Raw genomic sequence first — 17819 nt, forward strand, 5'->3', positions numbered from 1 at the left:
AAGTGCCTCGGACTGGTTCAAGCGGGTTTGTGAGGATTTATCTCGGATGTTGCCTTTGGACCTAAGTGCCCTTTGCCCTCTTTGTAAGCCCTGCTTTTTTTTTTTTTAAATTAAGTCTCATATGGACAATATATAGCTGATACTTTATTTTTAAAATATTTTATTTATTTATTTTTGGCTGCACTGGGTTGCTGGGAGTCGGGGTTACCCTTTGTTGTGGTACGGGGCTTCTCACTGCGGTGACTTCCCTTCTTGTGGAGCATCTAGAGCCCAGGCTCAGTAGTTGTAGCATGCGGTTGGCCCGCAGCCTGTGGGATCTTCCAGGACCAGGGATCGAACCTGTGTCCCCGGCATTGGCAGGTGGATTCTTAACCTCTGGACCCCCAGGGAAGTCCTAAGCCCCGCTTTTGACAAGTGTGTGTGGCACTCCTACTGCCGGGAGACTTGCTCACTTCACAGGTGGATGGGTGATCACCTGGGTGTGGATCAAGAAGCCACCTGCCCTTTGGTGGAGAGTCTGCAACCCTTCTTTTCTTTTGCCATTGGCACTTGCTTCTCTCTTCTGTATGAGGAAGTGGGGCCTGCAAATCCCGTCATGTCATCATAGTGTGCTGACCTGTTCTCAGCCCAGTATTTCCCCCCGAGGTTAAAATAAATACTGGAGATATGCTGCTTTTGGTTGATGCGTGCTTATGGAGAGATTCTGCAAAAAATGAGAAGGGCGAAGCCTCAGCGCCATCACCCAAGCCCCTCTGAACAGCCTGCCTGCTGGCTTGCCTGATATTTGCTGTAAGTGCTGGGTCACTAAGGAGCCCAGATCAGCAGGGGCATGGTTTTCAGATGTGCATTCAGCGGGCACTTTGTGGATCTCCGGTCTTCTTTGTGTGGCAGGTAGACAGGTGGGTGATGCCCCTCACATTAGATGGCACTGTGGCTCCAGTGCAGTAAATATCTCTTTGGTTTCCCTGAAATGGTGGTGTTGCTTATTCCGGCTGGCATAGTCCTGGAGTTTGGTAAAGATGGTCTGGGTGCTGGGGTGCTGCTTTTCCCTGCCTCTTTACTCCTCCACTATGAGCAGCAGTTGTTGTTCAGTTGCTCAGTCGTGTCTGACTCTTTGCAACCCCATGGACTGCAGCACACCAGGCTTCCCTGTCCCCCAGAGTTTGCTCAAACTCATGTTCATCGAGTCAGTGATGTCATCCAACCATCTCATCCTCTGTCATCCCTTTCCCCTCCTGCCCTCAATCTTTTCCGGCATCAGGGTCTTTTCCAATGAGTCGGCTCTTCGCATCAGGTGGCCAAAGTGTTAGAGCTTCAGCGTCAGCATGAGTGAGCACTTGGGGCCACCTTACTTTCAGTTTTCCGTGCATCTTGGTGAGCTGGAGAGGACTCTGGTGGTCCCATCTGTTAGACTTTGGAAAGGAAGAGAGCAGAGCAAATATTGTAGTGTGACAGCAAGAGAAGACTGCTAGCTCTGTCTGATACAAGCTCATCACTGAGCCAGGGAATTGGGCAGGGCGGGGCGATGGGGTAGGAGGGATGGGTCTACAGGGGCTGGTGATTGGTGCGGTGGGGCAGTAACTGGAAGACTCCATTGACCTTTACTCCTAATCTTGAGTTGCTCTGCTCTCCCCTCCCCTGGTCCCTGCTGGTAAAACCATCCACCCTTTTGGGCTTTATAACTTCTCACTCTCCTGGAAGCCTTTTCTTTACCCTTGACCCCCACTGATAAATTGATGTGCAGAAGATTAAAGACTGAATTGGGCTCTCTCTCCCGGGGAGGTGGGGGAGATCCATGCCTGGTGGGACAGGAGCTTCCACACTGCCCAGGGCGGCAGCAGGCTTTCAGGTCTCGACCTTTGTGCTGCTGGCCAGCTGAGATAAAGAGCGTGGGAAGTGAGGTCTCCTTCTCCTTGAGACACACGATAGTTAAAGGGCAAAGGTGAGGGCTCGCTCTCCCATCAGTGCGGACTCCGTTTGGCTGTCCACTTGCAGAGAGCATCTATGATACCCCCCTCCCCAACCCCACCCCCTTCCCCGGGCTGAGCAAGAGGCAGCTCCAGAGTCCCTTTCCTGGCACCCGATTGCAGGCCTGGGTCTGTGAACCTGCTAGGTGACCTGGCCCACATGGATCCCATGGATCTCTTGCACTTTTTTCAATAACTTCTTGGAGAAATTTATAGGTGAGAAATATGATGGTTCTCTGAGCAGAACATTCAAACGAGACAGCTCGTTTGAATCCTTGTGAGAGATTCCAGCATCACTGCTTTCCCAGTGGGATTTGCTTACTGATATTGGAGGGGCGGAGTCGGTCTGGCAGCTGTCTGCCCTGTTTAAACTAGTGATGGGAGTCATATACTATTTGTTAGGCACTCCACACCTATGCAACCACACACACACACCACACACACATTTACCCAGTGCTTCGTCTTTACCAGACCTCCTGTTAAGCACTTTTCACACATTATTTCGTTTAATCCACACGGCAGCCTTTGAAGTCGGTACAGCAGTTCTCTCCATTTTGCACACGAGGAAACAGACCTCGTTTGAGTCGCGGCTGTCTGGCTCTGAGACCCATGGTCTTTCCCTTTACCCTAGCACGTCGGTGAAGTCAGCACGCCCTCTTCTTGCAAGAGTTTCATCAGATGCACTCTTAACTGACTGATCGCTGTCGTCTGCACATCCTCTGGGCCACACCCAGCCCCTCCTTCTTCCCTGCTTCCAGGGATGGAGCCCAGGGCATTTAGACTAGTAGGCTTAGGCTGTTAATACTCTCCCAGCACCTTGCAAAAGGCTAGTACCTAGGAGAAATAAGGATGCTTTCTTTGCTGCTACCATTAGGAAGCCCTACAGCGAAACTGAACTGTTGAATCTTCTAACTGGGGGACTGTCACATTCTGAAAGTGAAAGATCTCAGTTTCTATAGGCTATTTATAGCCCCCCCCCCCCCACCCCGTGGCTGCTTCCAGTGCCGTGAATTCCCTGGGGTTAGGAACCTTGAGTCAAAGGCAGACCTTTGCTTCCTGCCAGCTCTATCCAGCAACCACTTTTTCTCTGAACAGAGATGAGGCTGTTGTTCAGAGAGATCATGAGTATGTAAAATATTTTGTTATTTTCAGTATCAGTATTCAGTCATTTCTGCGTTTCCCCCAGAATTTTTCCCCCACTGAAAACTTTCCTCAAGTGTTTCTTGCCTCCATTCAGGGTTCTCGGGTCCATTGGGGACTGGGCACCTTTTCCTCCCCTCCCCATTCCTGTGGATGTCTGCATTCCTCAGCCTGTTCTTCCGCTGGGAACGTGTTCTCAGGACATTCCCTTCTCTTGCACATTATTCTCCAGCCTCAGACTATTTGGAATGTGCTCTTATGACAGTTTCAGAATGCAGTGATATTATAGCCATAGGAAATAGATGTTCCCACACTTTCAAAGTTGGAATCTTTGGCCCAGTCTCAGGGCTGGGTTGCCAAATAGATGTTGCTTGTGTTGTTATTATTGCTGTTATTGTGTTTTTACTGGGCCCCTGAGTGTTGCTGGGCCCTCCACAATGCACCCTGATGCAGGCTGGAGAATTGAAACACAGGCGACCTCTCTGATTGCCTGGCCCAGCATTTTCTAACTCCACACCCCAGTTCCTGTCTGCTCATTACAGCCCTTGCTGAGACCTCTGATGTCATTTCCTGATTCACTTTCTCCTGTAGAAGTTTAGCAATTTCCTGCGGTGTCCCTCTCGCTCACCACTGATGCTGCTGTCCCCAGCTTCCACCCTGGAGGATGACAAGACAGCACATATTCACTGCATGCCCTACCCCTCCATGTCAAGAAACACCTTCATGACGTTTTTTCTGAAGGAGAATCCTTGGAATTCTCTGTCCTGCTAACACCAAGTCACGTGAAAGAAAAAATCTCCAAATGTACAGATGGATGAATGTATTTTTTTTCTTTCAGTTCTGAACTGCAGGAGATTATAGTGGATTATTTCATCCTGGGACCAGTACCGTTTAAGGCTTTATCTCTGTTATCACTTCTGTCTTTTGTATTTATCTCAGAAGTATCAGACCAATCAGGCAGATGAGTTTCCCTTATTTCCCTCTTTTTTTTTTTTCCTGTATCTTCAAACCCAAATTCGTGATCTTAAAAATAAGACATCCAGTACAGTAAGCCAGAGCTTTCATGACTTAATAGCTCTTTAGCTTTTCTTTAAAAAACTCTGTTTATCCATCTTTTCATTCATTTGTCTAGACATTTAATTTAAACACGTCATTCCCATCTCCCAGATTTCAAGAAGGAAAATTCCACTGGAGGGGGTCTTTGTTGGGGGTCCCTGCTTCCCTTCCCCAGAGCACTTGGCGGGCTGTATCGCAGAGGGTGTAACAGCCAGCAGGAGCAAGGCACTGACTTGGCTGTGAATCTTCAGCTGACCCCCCAGGACAGGGGCTCCTTTTATGAAGACCAGAAAGCAAAGAACCAAACCCACAAGGGAAAGAAAGAGCCTCTCTTAGAGGAGGTTGCAATAGGAAGTAAGAAACCCAACTAGGTTGGAGGGCGCCAAAGCCCTCTGGGTAGGTACCAAGCTTTTAAGCAGTTGTGATGGGTAGAATAGGGCTTCATTAGATTTAAGACTCTGAAACACCAAGAAGTCCCAAGAGAGCTATAATTTAAGCACGGTTTTGCTTCTTTATGGACTCTGGAGAATTGGGAAATTTTTTCTCAGCTTCAAAACTTCTATGCTGGGGATGGGGGTATGTGTGGAGTTAAATAGCTTTCCTCCCTGCTAAATAAAGTAACATGCATTTCCTGTAGAAAAATTTGGAAAATATGAAAAACATACAAATGTAGATAGAATTTGCCCATGACCTGTGGATAATAGCTGCTAATATTTTAGTGTCTGGATGTCAGTCTTTTTCTATCCAAACACAGAAATATAAAAACAATATTTAGAGGCCTTGGGTTCATATTCTACATTGTGATATTGTATCTTAAAACTTATGGTGGGTTTTTCCCTTATTTATTTAAAATTATGTGAAAACATAGTTTTTTAAAGATTGTGCAGCATTTCCTTATGTGAATATCCTGTCACTTCTTATTCCTTAATCATTGGAACATTCAGGGTATTTCCAACTTTTTGTCATTATAAATTCAGTTGCAGTTGCTATCTTTTTATTTTAATCTGTATTTGCATCTTTGTTTATTTACTTGGATGGAATGCTGGAAGTAGAATTATTGGGTCAGAGGGTATAAACTGAGCGTTTTTAGCTCTCTTGTTTCATATTGCCAAGTTTCTTTCCAGAAAGGTTGCCACTCCTGTCCCGGGTATGTAAAAATTCTAGGCAGTGTCTTCAAGTAGATGTCATATGTTTCTGGCTTCAGCCTTCTTACTTTTCTTCCCCACTCTGGTGCATCAGTCTTCTGCTGGGACATGTTTTACTCTCTTGGGGTCTTGGTCCCAGTGATCTATTATATGTTTTTTTTAATTAAAAAATATTTATGTATTTGGCCATGCCAGGCCCTAGTTGCAGCGCCTGTCCTCTGGTTTCCTGATTAGGGATCGAACCCAGCACTCCTGCATTGGGAGTGTGGGTCTGGACCACCAGGGAAGTCCCAGTTATCTGTTATATATTAATGAGCCTGATAAAGATGTCAGTTGCCTCAGTTCCTAGGGGACGATTTTATTGGCTTGACTCTCCTCCTGTGAAGGAGCCCAGTGCCCTGGAAGGAGCAGTGGAGCGATGTTTGGGACGGGGGTGTTGCCCGATTCGCTCATCTCACTGGAAGGTGGGCAGCCGTTAACTGCTTCTCCTGACCTTTATCTCATCAGTGGGCAAGTGTTGGCCAGGAATCTCGGGTTAGGCCAGGTTGGCATTTAACTCATTTTCTGCTGCTGATCAGTAGGCAAACTCCATGCAAAGTCCCTTTCTTTCTAAAGTTTCACTTTTATCATGAATTAAATATTTAACATATTTTCACCTGCAGCACATACTTGGGAACTTACAAGACATCTAGATCATGTAAAACTTGCCTCTTTTACTTTTCATTATGAACCACTATTTTCTTACTTGGATTATGTGAAGCCATGTTTTGGTTTTGTTTGACGTGTGTGTGTGTGTGTGTGTGTCTGTGTGAAAGGGAGAGAGAGGAAGAGAAATTGATTGTGTGCACACATAGTTTTGATTTGCATTAAACAAAGTCTAGGAAAGAAGATGAAGCAGGAAGCGAACATGAGAAAATGTTCTGCCTCCCTGGGCGTCATGATATATTTAAACTAGCCACAGTTGAAAATAAGAACATTCAGTGTATGTAGGATTATAGCAATGTAACAATATGTTGCTGGCTGCAGTGTAAACAGATGAAATAATTTTAGAAAGCAATTTTGTAATGGGTGTCAAGAGTTATAAAAGATCATAACCTATGATCTAGTCTTATTATGACTTGGAATTTATGTGGTATCCGAGTGCAAAAGAAGCACAATGTATAAAAACACGAATTTTAGCATTAGAAAAATTGGATATCATCTAACTGTCTAATCATGGAGACATGGTTTAAGTAAATTATAGTAAGTCCAGTCCAGTGATGTTATGCAACCATTAAAAACACTGATTATAAAGACTGGGTAGGAACATGGAACATGTTTATGATATAATTGAAAGTTTTAAGAAGGTTGATTATGTGGATAGGGGCATAAAAAAGCATGCATAAGTGTAAACGATTGGCTGGAGTGATTTTTTTTAATGCCAGCATTGTTATATTGTGAGTTTTGCACTACAAACGGAGAACGCTAGGGAGGTTGGCGTGCTTTGGAAAGAGAGGGCACTGAATGGGGTGTTCCGAGGTCCCTTCCTGCACACAGTTTGTCCTCCGTGTGTTGAGCTCCCTGCTAGGTGGTCTTGGTATTGAAGGTGGAGGGGCTGGCCTGAGTGAATGCTGCCTGGTGGTCTGACCCAACACCGAGAATACTTGCCCTGTTGTCCCAAGAGATCGGACCAGTCATTGTCTGGGTGAGGGTCCCAGGATACGGTGTGTATGTGGGGGTGCAGCCTCTGGGACGTATCTCCCAGTGTCGCCGTTTACTCATGATTTTTACTTTGGGGAACTTGGTTAAAATGAAAAGTTTACAGGGCAGACTAGACTGTTACACCTGTGCAGTATCATGAGAGCTGGAGAGGATGTTTTGAAGGGGAGAGAGTATGTGCATTTTCATCAAGGCGTCCTGCCCCCTTATGGACCTCGGGCTCTTTCTTCCCTCCAGGCCAGATGGTTGGGGCTGGGCCAGGGGCGTGGGGGGCTGGGGGCAGAGTGAATTGTCTTTGAGGGGCCTCTGTGGGAAAAAGGGGAGCAGCCCCTGGAGACTTGGTTGATGATGGAGGCAGGCTGAAGAGGTAGGGAGAGGGGCTTTGGAGCCAGGGGCAGCCGGCGCCCTGTACCAAATCTTAGCAGCGGCTGGGACGAGGACGTGCTGCCAGAGGACCAGGCTCAGGACCTCAGGTCTGCATGTCACTTCTGCGTGGGTTGATCCAACCACATTTCTGTGATGCTTTGTTCTCCTGCCGCTCATTCTGCGTCCCCACCACCCCCACCTCCCACAGGATGATGAGCTCTGTGACTCAGCTGCTTCTCAGGACATCTGAGCAGCTTTTTTTCGCTCCCCTCCGCCGCCTCCCCAGGCTAGAACCACACTCAGGAGATACGTAACCAAAATTCTTCTTTTTCTTATCTTGCCTTTTGATCCCTGTAAGTCTTCTCCCTCCCTTGAAAAAAGTGATAGTTAGTCGATCGGTGATGCTGGACTCTGTGACCCCTTGGACTGTAGCCTGCCAGGCTCTTCTATCCATGGGGATTCTCCAGGCAAGAATACTGGAATGGGTTGCCATGCCCTTCTCCAGGGGATCTTCCCGACCTAAGGATCAAACCTGGGTCTCCTGCATTGCATGCAGATTCTTTACCAACTGAGCCACTGGGAAAGCCCACCCTTGGATCCATGCAAATGGGCAGCCCCTTGTTCACAAATGTTGATGGTGGAAAGAGTTTATTCTTTGGCCTCTGACTTGGGTAAAAGACATTGATTAATCCTGTTGGCTAAAGAGGGGATATTGGAAAGGAAGCGTGAAGACAGATGCCAGTATTACCAGCTTATTGGCTGCACCCAGAAATGGTCGACTGTGTTATCTGCTGCAGTTTATACCCTTCCTCTTAGAGATGTCCCAGGAATGGTGACAGCCCCGAAGCCCCCGGAATGTCTGTCGCTGTGGCCGGGCTGGCATCATGGAATTTGCTGAGCTTTCCTGGGGGATGGGTGTACACTCACTGCAGGGCTGACCCAGCCTTTCTGCCCGGGACTCCTGAGTTCCCCTGATTCCCTGGGGGAAGCTGCATCCTTTCTCAGGGATCCATCCACTTCCTCTCCAACCAGCCTCTGACCTCTCTCTGCCCATTTGACCTGGCGTCTGCGAGACTTGAAGTCCCTCTTGTGGCGTTCGTTCCTAACCGTTGGCTTAAAAAGCCCATCTCATCTCCCTTTCCTGAACCCACTGCCGGGCCAGTGTGAGACTAGGGCTGGGATGGAGGCTTAGTTTGGGAAGCTGCCCACAGGGACCTCAGACCACGTGATGCAGTGTGTGCGGGGAAGGGGGTATCTCCCCCACCCCCACTCTTGGAGTCCCTCTGCCACTGTGCTGCTATTTCCTTCTCTGTCATCTTCTAAAACCTCTTCTTTCCACTTTTTCTCCTTTTCTCATCTCTTCTTTTACTCTCTCTTTCTAGCTGTGCTGTTTCGTCTTTGTCCTGTTTCCCTGCCCACTATATTTTTTGTACCCCATCATTACTTACCGAGTTACCACCAGATCTCTGACCTGTCTGCCTCCTGCCTGAATCGTCTGCCCCACATCCCAGTTTCTGCCTGACCTTACCTAGAATCTGGGATTCGCTCTTCCCTGGCATCTTGGTGTGTGAGCAGAGTATTTTTTTCCCTTGGGACAGCCTCTCAGCTCCGCAAGGCCCCTTAGAGAGTCCATCACGGCATCATCAACATCCTTAGAATCCGCCTCACCTTTTGGGAATGCGTGTCTCTGCCTGTGGGACTTCCCTCCTGGCCCGGAGGCCTGCGGGTGTGGCATCTCGGCTCACAGGCTGACCCAGGGTCTGCAGGGCATGGCCTGAAGCCAGCCATCTCTCCTCTGAGCTTAGTCATAGGCTCGGGGCCATGGCGGGGCTTGGGTCAGGGTGAATTTTGCTTTGTTGGAGCCAATGCCAGTCTCTCAATTCATCCCACCCTCTCCTTCCCCCACTGTGTCCACAGGTCTGTTCCCTGTGTCTATTCAAGAGGGACCAGGGGTGAGTGGCGTCCGTCCCCGAGGGTCTGACAGTCGCGTGGGGTTTTCTGACCCCTGGGTGTTGCATCCCACTTGTGCAGTAGGCTGAGCTCTCAGCTGGGACGTGCCTGCCTGTTGGAGGGCGCTTATCCTCATGGGGAAGAGAACAGGGCTTTTACTTCGGCTAATCAGACAGGAGGAAGCCAGGATTGGGGAGGCCCAGGGCGCGGCTCGTCTCAAATGGCTGGACCCTGTTCTGCAATCAGGGGAGGTGTTTGCAGATGGATGTTCTTCTGCTCCCTCACTCTTCCAATGGCAAATGGCTTCTGGGGAATAGTGAAGTGAAGGAAGTGAGGCTGGGGCTGAGGCCTCTGGGGGCTGCTCTCTGCACCTGAATTCCCAGCAGAGTTTATCCAAGTATTTGTACTGGAGCTTAAGTCCTTTCCGGACTTCCCTGGTGGCTCTGCGGTAAAGAATCCATCTGTATTGCAGGAGATGCTGGAGACATGGGTTTGATCCCTGGGTCGGGAAGATCCCCTGGAGAAGGGCATGGCAACCCACTCCAGTTTTCTTGCTTGGAGAATCCCGTGGACAGAGGAGCCTGGCGGGCTACAGTCCACAGAGTTGGAAAGAGTTGGACACGACTGAAACGACTGAGCACTAAGTCCTTTCTGTGATATTTTCTTTACATATAAAATTGGGTTGTGACCTACTTTACAAGGCTTTTCTGAAAAGTGATAATAATGCCTAGTGTTTATCAGTGCTTCATGTCTGCTGAGCATTTCAATTCAGTTCAGTCGCTCAGTTGTGTCCGACTCTTTGCAGCCCCATGGACGCAGCATGCCAGGCTTCCCTGTCCATCACCAACTCCTGGAGCTTGCTCAAACTTATGCTCATCAAGTTGGTGATGCCATCCAACCATCTTGTCCTCTGTTGTGCCCTTCTCCTCCTGCCTTCAATCCTTCCCAGCATCAGGGTCTTTTCAAATGAGTCAGTTCTTTGCACCAGGTGGCCGAACTATTGGAGCTTCAACATCAGTCCTTTCAATGAACACCCAGTACTGATCTCCTTTAGGATGGACTGGTTGGATCTCCTTGCAGTCCAAGGGACTCTCAAGAGTCTTCTCCAACATCACAGTTCAAAAGCATCAGTTCTTCAGTGCTCAGCTTTCTTCACAGTCCAACTCTCACATCCATACACGATCACTGGAAAAACCATAGCCTTGACTAGATGGACCTTTGTTGGCAAAGTAATGTCTCTGCTTTTCAATATGCTACCTAGGTTGGTCATAACTTTTCTTCCAAGGAGTGAGTGTCTTTTAATTTTATGGCTGCAATCACCATCTGCAGTGATTTTGGAGCCCCCCCAAAATAAAGTCTGACACTGTTTCCACTGTTTCCCCATCTATTTCCCATGAAGCAATGGGACCAGATGCCATGATCTTCGTTTTCTGAATGTTGAGCTTTAAGCCAACTTTTTCACTCTCCTCTTTCACTTTCATCAAGAGGCTTTTTAGTTCCTCTTCACTTTCTGCCATAAGGGCATTATTATCCTCATTTTACAGAGGCAGAAACTGAGGCCTGGAAAGGTTAGACAGTTTGTGGCCACACAGTCAGTTAGGGGCCAGAACTGGGAATAGAACTCAAGCCCCTGACCCAGGGTCTGGGCTTACACTCTTCGTGAGTGTGAAGATGCTTCGCACTCTGCCTGGCACATAGTGGAGCCTCAGCGAAGTTAGTTGAATACACGTTAATGGATTTTGATGACCATTTGTGGAACGGAGTTGGTGGACGTTTCCAGAGTCTGGTTGGGTGGGATGTCGGGGGCCCTGGGGAAGGAAGGATGCCCGTGGGAGAGGGTGCAGGCCTCCCTGCTGGCAGAGGTGAGTCAGCCAGAGCCAGGCACCCGCTTCGCCCTCTTTCTCACAGCCTCTCCTTTCCGCCCTCCTTCCACGCAGGGTGATGTGAGCAGAGCCCAGGAATGCCTTATGTGGATCGGCAGAACCGAATCTGTGGGTTTCTGGACATCGAGGAGAATGAGAACAGCGGCAAGTTTCTGCGGAGGTACTTTATTCTGGACACGCAGGCCAACTGCCTGCTCTGGTACATGGACAACCCCCAGGTGAGAGGTGGCGTGGGAGGGCACAGGGGCTGCCCGGTCATCACTGGGGGTCCTCTCTCTCCGGCAGCACAGCCTACCGGTCGGAAGGCAGGGGAAAAATCCCACAGCACACATACACACGTACAACACACACACACAACACATACACAACTTACACACATAACACACAAAATGTACACACAACATACACACATAACACACATAACACACACAGTGCACACACAACACAACACACAATATACACATGTAACACACAACACACGCAACAATACAACATACAAATATAACATACAACACACACATATAACACATACCACACACATGTAACACACAACACACAACATACAAACACAACACACAACACACACACATACAACACAACACACAACATACACATATAACACAATACATACAACACACAAATACAACACACACATAGCACATATAACACAAAATATACACATGTAACACACAACACACGTAACACACAACACACACAACAACATACAAATACAACACACAACACATGTAACACACAACACACAAAAACAACACCCACACATACAGCACAACACACAACATACACATATAACGCACAACACACACAACATACAAATACAACACACCACACACCACACAATACACACAACACACATGTAACGCACACAACACACACAATGTACACACACAACACACAACACACACAACACATACAACATACACACGCAACACACACAACACACACACATACAACACACACATACATGGACAAGAAGCCACCCCAGATTGTAGAAAAGGAAGCTTGTCTCTCCTACCCCTTGGGGATCTGGTGTCTTTTCTCACCATCAGTAATTTTAAAAAATTTCAATGTATTTTATTATAACTCTCTATAGTTTAGTTTTTAATTATGGCTATCATTACAACTGGCTTGCAGATTTCCAGAAATGTAAAAATTGACTCCCGTGAGCCAGAATGAACTGACTCTGTCACAACTATGAAGTAGGTATTGTTATCATGTTTTACAGATGAGAAGATAGAGCTTCAGAGAGATTATTTGCTCTTTTTTAAAAATTAATTTCTATTAGAGTATAGCTGCTTTACAACGTTGTCTCAGTTTCTGTTGTACAGCAAAGTGAATCAGCCATACATATACATGTGTCCCCTCTTTCTTGGATTTCCTTCCCATTTAGGTCACCACAGAGCATTGAGTTGTGGCCCAGTGGTTAAAATTCCGAGCTACCAATGCAGGGGGTGCAGGTTCAATCCCGGTTGGGGAACTGAGATCTAGCATGCCGTGCAGAACAGCCAAAAGATTAAAAAAAATTTTTTTTATTAAGTTACATTAAAATTTAAAAAAGAGAAAGGATGCAGGAATTTCACCCTTGCAGAAGTCCAGCAGAGGCTGGCAGGGCTGGATTCTGGCTCTGGGCAGCGCTTCCTCTTCCCTCTAGGCAGGGCTGCGTCTCGTGGCCACTCCTGCTCTTCCAGTCTGGGGCCCTGCCCCAGCAGAGAATGTGACCTGGTTCCCCGAACTGGACAAAGGTTGGACCTGTTTGGACCCAGGGTGGGAGATGACTTTGGGGGCCACCCAGTTTGCCACAGATGAGAAATGGAGGCTCACATTGCAACTGCCTTTGGCAAGCACGCAGCGGGACTGGGTGCCTGGCTTAGGGTTTCTGAGGGGGTCAGGCACCGAGACGGCGCCTGAGGCTCTTTAGTGCTGTGCCTGGAATCCCTCGAGTCATCACTAGTCTGGGAAAAAGTTGCCCTGCTCCTGACTGGGGATCTCAGGTCTTTTTTTTCTGGCCCCGTGAGTGCTCTTGGCTCTTTCCTTCCTGCTGCCCTGGATGGGATGGGGCCCCAGAGCCTGGCATGGCCCCTGGACCTGGCAAGGTCATGGGTCACGGCCGTGTTGGGGTTGGGGGCTGGAGTGTGGCTGAGATCTGGCTCTCGTTCAGAGATTTGGGAAGAGGAGAGGCTGATTGTTAGGAGAGGGCTTTGTGCCGTAAGATGTGAAAGTACAAAATATCCGGGGGCTCGCCCACTAGAGACCTTTGGCATGTGTCCTGTGGATCCTATGGCTGAGAGAAAACGCTATAGATACGGACAACCTACTCAGGTCACTGCCACCAGCTGCCTTCTCCCGGAAAGTTATTGTTGCTCAATCACTCAGTCGTGTCTGACTCTTTTGCAGCCCCATGGACTGTAACCTGCTAGGCTCCTCTGTCCATGGGACTTCCCAGGCAAGAATGCTGGAGTGGGTTGCCATTTCCTCCTCCAGAGGATCTTCTTGACCCAGACGTCAAACCCATGTCTTCTGGCCTTGGCAGGCGGATTCTTAACCGCTGAGCCACCTGGGAAGCCCCTTTCAGGGAAAGACTTAACTTTAAATAGAAGCCCCGTGGTTCACCCACATCCCTGGTAGCCCTTCTGTGGGCGTCTTTGATTTAACATGCTGAGCGTGCAGAGCGAAACCCACACATAGTCTCTCCCATTCTGGGCGGACCGGGAATGCTGGCCTCCTAGGACGTGTTGGTCTTGGGTTTGCCTTCGGGCTCTGCTGCATCATTTTCCCGGCATTGCTCTGCACGGGTGCCCATGGCTGGGGCAACATGTCTGCTGGGAAAGGAAGTAGCATTTAAGTTGCTGCCTCCCCACCATGAGAGGGATTGCAGTCAAGTCTTGGATGCCAGTAGACTTGGCTTCTGATGGGCCAGGGCTGAGCCCTGGGCTGGGGTCTCTGGGTCTTATCCTTCCCCTTTTCTCTCTTTGTGTGCCTTCTCCTGCTCACCTGTCTTATTAGCTCAGGGGATTAGCTCTTGCTTCCTACTAGGACTGTTCTTAACCCAAATTCGTGTGCTTGGGTGCGATGGGAGGGAGGCTCAAGAGGGAGGGGCTATATGTATACTTATAGCTGATTCATGTTGTTGTATGGCGGAAACCAACACACCATTGTAAAGCAATTATCCTCCAATTAAAAACAAATGGGAAAAAAAAAAATTCAGGTGCTGGGGGAATCCTGCCCAGCTCTCTTCCCCTGAGAGTGGATGGATCACCCAGGACCACCGGGTCACCGTCTCAGATCTGGACTGTTGCCAGTGCTCAAGAGTTCCCTGGCTCTGTGCTGCCCTCTGATCGGCTGTCTGTGGTTCTAGAACCTGCAGTTCTCTGGGATGCTATGCCTCGGGCCTCCTTGCCGGGGTCTCTGGGGTCCACCTCTGAGGCTCTTCCCACCCTGCCCAGGGCAGCCTCCTGAGCCTCTCTGACCCCTTGCACTGTCAGGATGCTCTCTGTGCTACAGCCTTCTTCGAGTCTGGATTACAAATAGAACTTGTGGTCCCTGCTCGGGATTCTTTACATTTTCCCTGGAAGCAGAGGTTTCAGCTGGCTGGCAGATGCCTAAAAAAGGAGAGACTTGCTGTGACATAGCAATAGTTCAGAACACCGTACTTCAGTTGTTAGCTTTAGCCCTTAATTTGTGTTAATGGCCAGACAGCCATCCTCTCTAAAAGCTAAATCTTTTTGTAAGCTGTAAAATGGTAGAGTGAGCATTTATTACTATGTGCCAGGCACTATTTATTCTAAAGACTTCTTTGGGTTTTTTTTTTTTTTTGAGTATATGCATGATTTTGGGCTTCCCTGGTGGCTCAGATGTAAAGAATCCATCTGTAATACAGGGGACCTAGGTTTGATCCCTGGGTCGAGAAGATGCTCTGGAGAAGGGAATGGCTATCCACTGCAGTATTCTTGCCTGGAGAATTCCATCGACAGAGGAGCCTGGCGGGCTACATGTAGACCATGGGGTCACAAAGGGTCAGACACAACTGAGCAACTGACATGTAAATACATGATTTTATTGCATAATAGTTTGTAGACACTTTGGATACAAGTACTCTAGGATCTTTTCCAACAGTAACAGAAAAATGTTTTTATTGTCTTTGCCTCACTCTCAGACTTATGCTTTTATTTTTTATTTAAATTTTATTGGCATATAATTAATTTATAATGTTGTGTTAGTTTCAGGTGTATAGCAAAGTGAGTCAGTTTTATGTATATACACATGTATCCACTCTTTTTTAAGATTCTTCTTTCATACAGGGTCGTTGGGTTTTCTTTTCATTCTGACAGGTCTAGTTGGCAGGCATCACTGTCCTCATTCTAAAGGTGGGATGGGTGAGGCAGAGAGGGGAGGAAGTTTGCCTGTGGTTATGTCATAAAGTGGCTGAGCCGGGATCCTAATCCCGGCTATCTGACACCAGCTCCCCTGCTATTATGGCTGAGGCAGTCACCTTAGTGTTGCTTGGGAGGAAGGAGAGCTTGCAAACGTGAGTCTCTGATTGAGAAAAAGAAGCCAGGGCACTCTCAGGGCTGGGAGGTCCTAGAGGGCATGTGCTTGTCTGGCTTTTGATCCCCAGTGTCCAGTATTTGATAAATGTGAGCTCATTGAATGAATGAATGAATGAAAGAGGCTGTTAAAGAGATGCCTTTGTGAAATGGAGAGTGTCCAACATTGCTCTCCTGGGACTGTGACAAGAGCCTGTACCACGTGAAAGTTCTGCAGAGTGAGATGAAGCAGAGAGCAGGGGGTCAGAAAGAGAGGGGTGGAAGGTGATCCCCAAGAGCAAAGCTGGGTAAGGTTGGTCTTTCCCTATGGAGAGGGACACTGGGGACCGTGTGTCATCACTGAACGTCTTAAGTTTATAGGGAAAAGGAGACACCTGCTATAAGAGTTTCGGTATTTAACAAGCTGGTTTTTTTCTGAAGCCAAGTCTCTGATCTTAAACTCAAGCCTGCTTAAACCCCTTGGAAGTCTCTGTTTTTACTACCACTGCTACCAGTATCACCAGCTGCAGTTACATTCACTGAGTGGGTGTGGTATACCAGCCATTGTGCAAAATGCTTTGCATGTTATCTCGTTAAGGTCCTCTCAGTAATCCTGGGACGTGGGAAATCCAGCATTTCCTCTTCAAGGTGCAGAGATGGTCAGCAGCTTTGTTCAAGGTCGTGCAGGTGGTAAACACAGAGCCAGGTCTGTCTCACGCCAGTGTTTACCCTCTTCACCTTTTTAAACAATATTAATTTGGCTGCATGAGATCTTTCAGTCGCGGCATGCAGGCTCTGAGTTGTGGCGTGCAGGATCTAGTTCCCTGCCCAGGGATAGAACCCAGGCCCTCTGCGTTGGGAGCTCAGAGTTTTAACCACTGGACCACCAAGGACCATCACTGGTCCCTGTATTCTTCACCTTTGTCTGCCTCTTTCCTCCTGATACATGTGCTCAACCCTATGCTGATGTGGAGGAGATGACGTGGAGGGGAATTCAGAGAGGTCTTTGCCACCAGAAAACTTAGGTTTAGTTGGCAAGATGAAAACAGCATACATAAAACTACAGTGGTAAAAATGCCAGTCCGTCTTTACAACAAGGTAGCATGTCATTGGACTTCCCTGGTGACTCAGACAGTAAAGAATCTGCCTGCAATGAAGGAGACCTGGATTCCATTGCTGGTTAGGAAGATCCCCTGGAGAAGAGAATGGCAACCCACTCCAGTATTCTTGCCTGGAGAATTCCATGGACAGAGGAGCCTGGCGAGCTATATAGTCCATGGAGTCGCAGAGAGTCTGACACAACTGAGTTACTAACACGCACACACACACACACACACACCATGTCATTAAAGTGAACAGCCCAGATGCCACTAGTTTGGGTGCAGGAGGAGGAGTTGCAGTTTTCCTCTGTGCTGCTGGTCCAGGGAAGATGGAGGGCCTGGAGGTGGAGTCTCAGATGGAACATTCCCAGGCCTGGGAGACGAGAGATCAAGGATCAGGTTCTGACTCTGGCCCTGAGGTGTTTTGTATGTTAGGTGAGTCATCATGGGCCCTTTGGGTGATCCTTAACCCGGCCTTTCGCCCTTCCATTTCCTAAGGGACTGAGACTAGAGTGGGATCTTTGAAATTCAGCATCATTATTTATCACATATTTGCTAAATATGTCCCATATGCCAGGCACCAGCCTAGATGCTGAGGCTGCAACAGCACCTAAGACAGAGTCTGGGCCTTTTGTGCAGCTTGCACTGTAGGTGAGGAGACAGAGGATTAGATAAAATTGAGGCAGGGAGAAAACTTCTGGGCCCCCCTTCATGGAGGGGTGACTTAGATCCAGGTCTGCAAGGATGAGTGAGGTTAGAGTTGTAATCGCTACAGGTGATTGACATTTGTTGTGCATTTTGCTGGTTGAAGGGTTTGCACTTAACAGTAGCCTGGAGTGCTGCAGTCCATGGGGTCGCAAAGAGTCAGACACGACTTACTTAGCGACTGAACAGCAACAATCTCATTATAGAGCAGGGGTGGCACCCAGGAGGAAAGGCGAGCTTGCCTGCTTCAAGGGCGTTCAGGGTTCTG

The 17819-nt window shown here is 48.2% G+C and overlaps 1 protein-coding gene across 4 annotated transcripts in view; it reads left to right on the top strand.

Annotated features, from left to right (window-relative positions):
• Nucleotides 1-17819, top strand: part of PLEKHA2 (pleckstrin homology domain containing A2) — an 82295-nt gene that overhangs the window by 20087 nt on the left and 44389 nt on the right. For all 4 annotated transcript variants that reach the window (XM_086380377.1, XM_086380373.1, XM_086380375.1 and 1 more), the window contains one exon: nt 11260-11423. In XM_086380377.1, the coding sequence (XP_086236503.1) occupies nt 11283-11423 (141 nt within the window). In that variant the 5' untranslated portion in view covers nt 11260-11282. The remainder of the gene's footprint in view (nt 1-11259; nt 11424-17819) is intronic.

Source organism: Bos grunniens, chromosome 27 (genome assembly GCF_055505025.1).
Source record: "Bos grunniens cultivar Pamir isolate PY7600 chromosome 27, Bosgru_T2T1.0, whole genome shotgun sequence".
Lineage (NCBI taxonomy): Eukaryota > Metazoa > Chordata > Mammalia > Artiodactyla > Bovidae > Bos > Bos grunniens.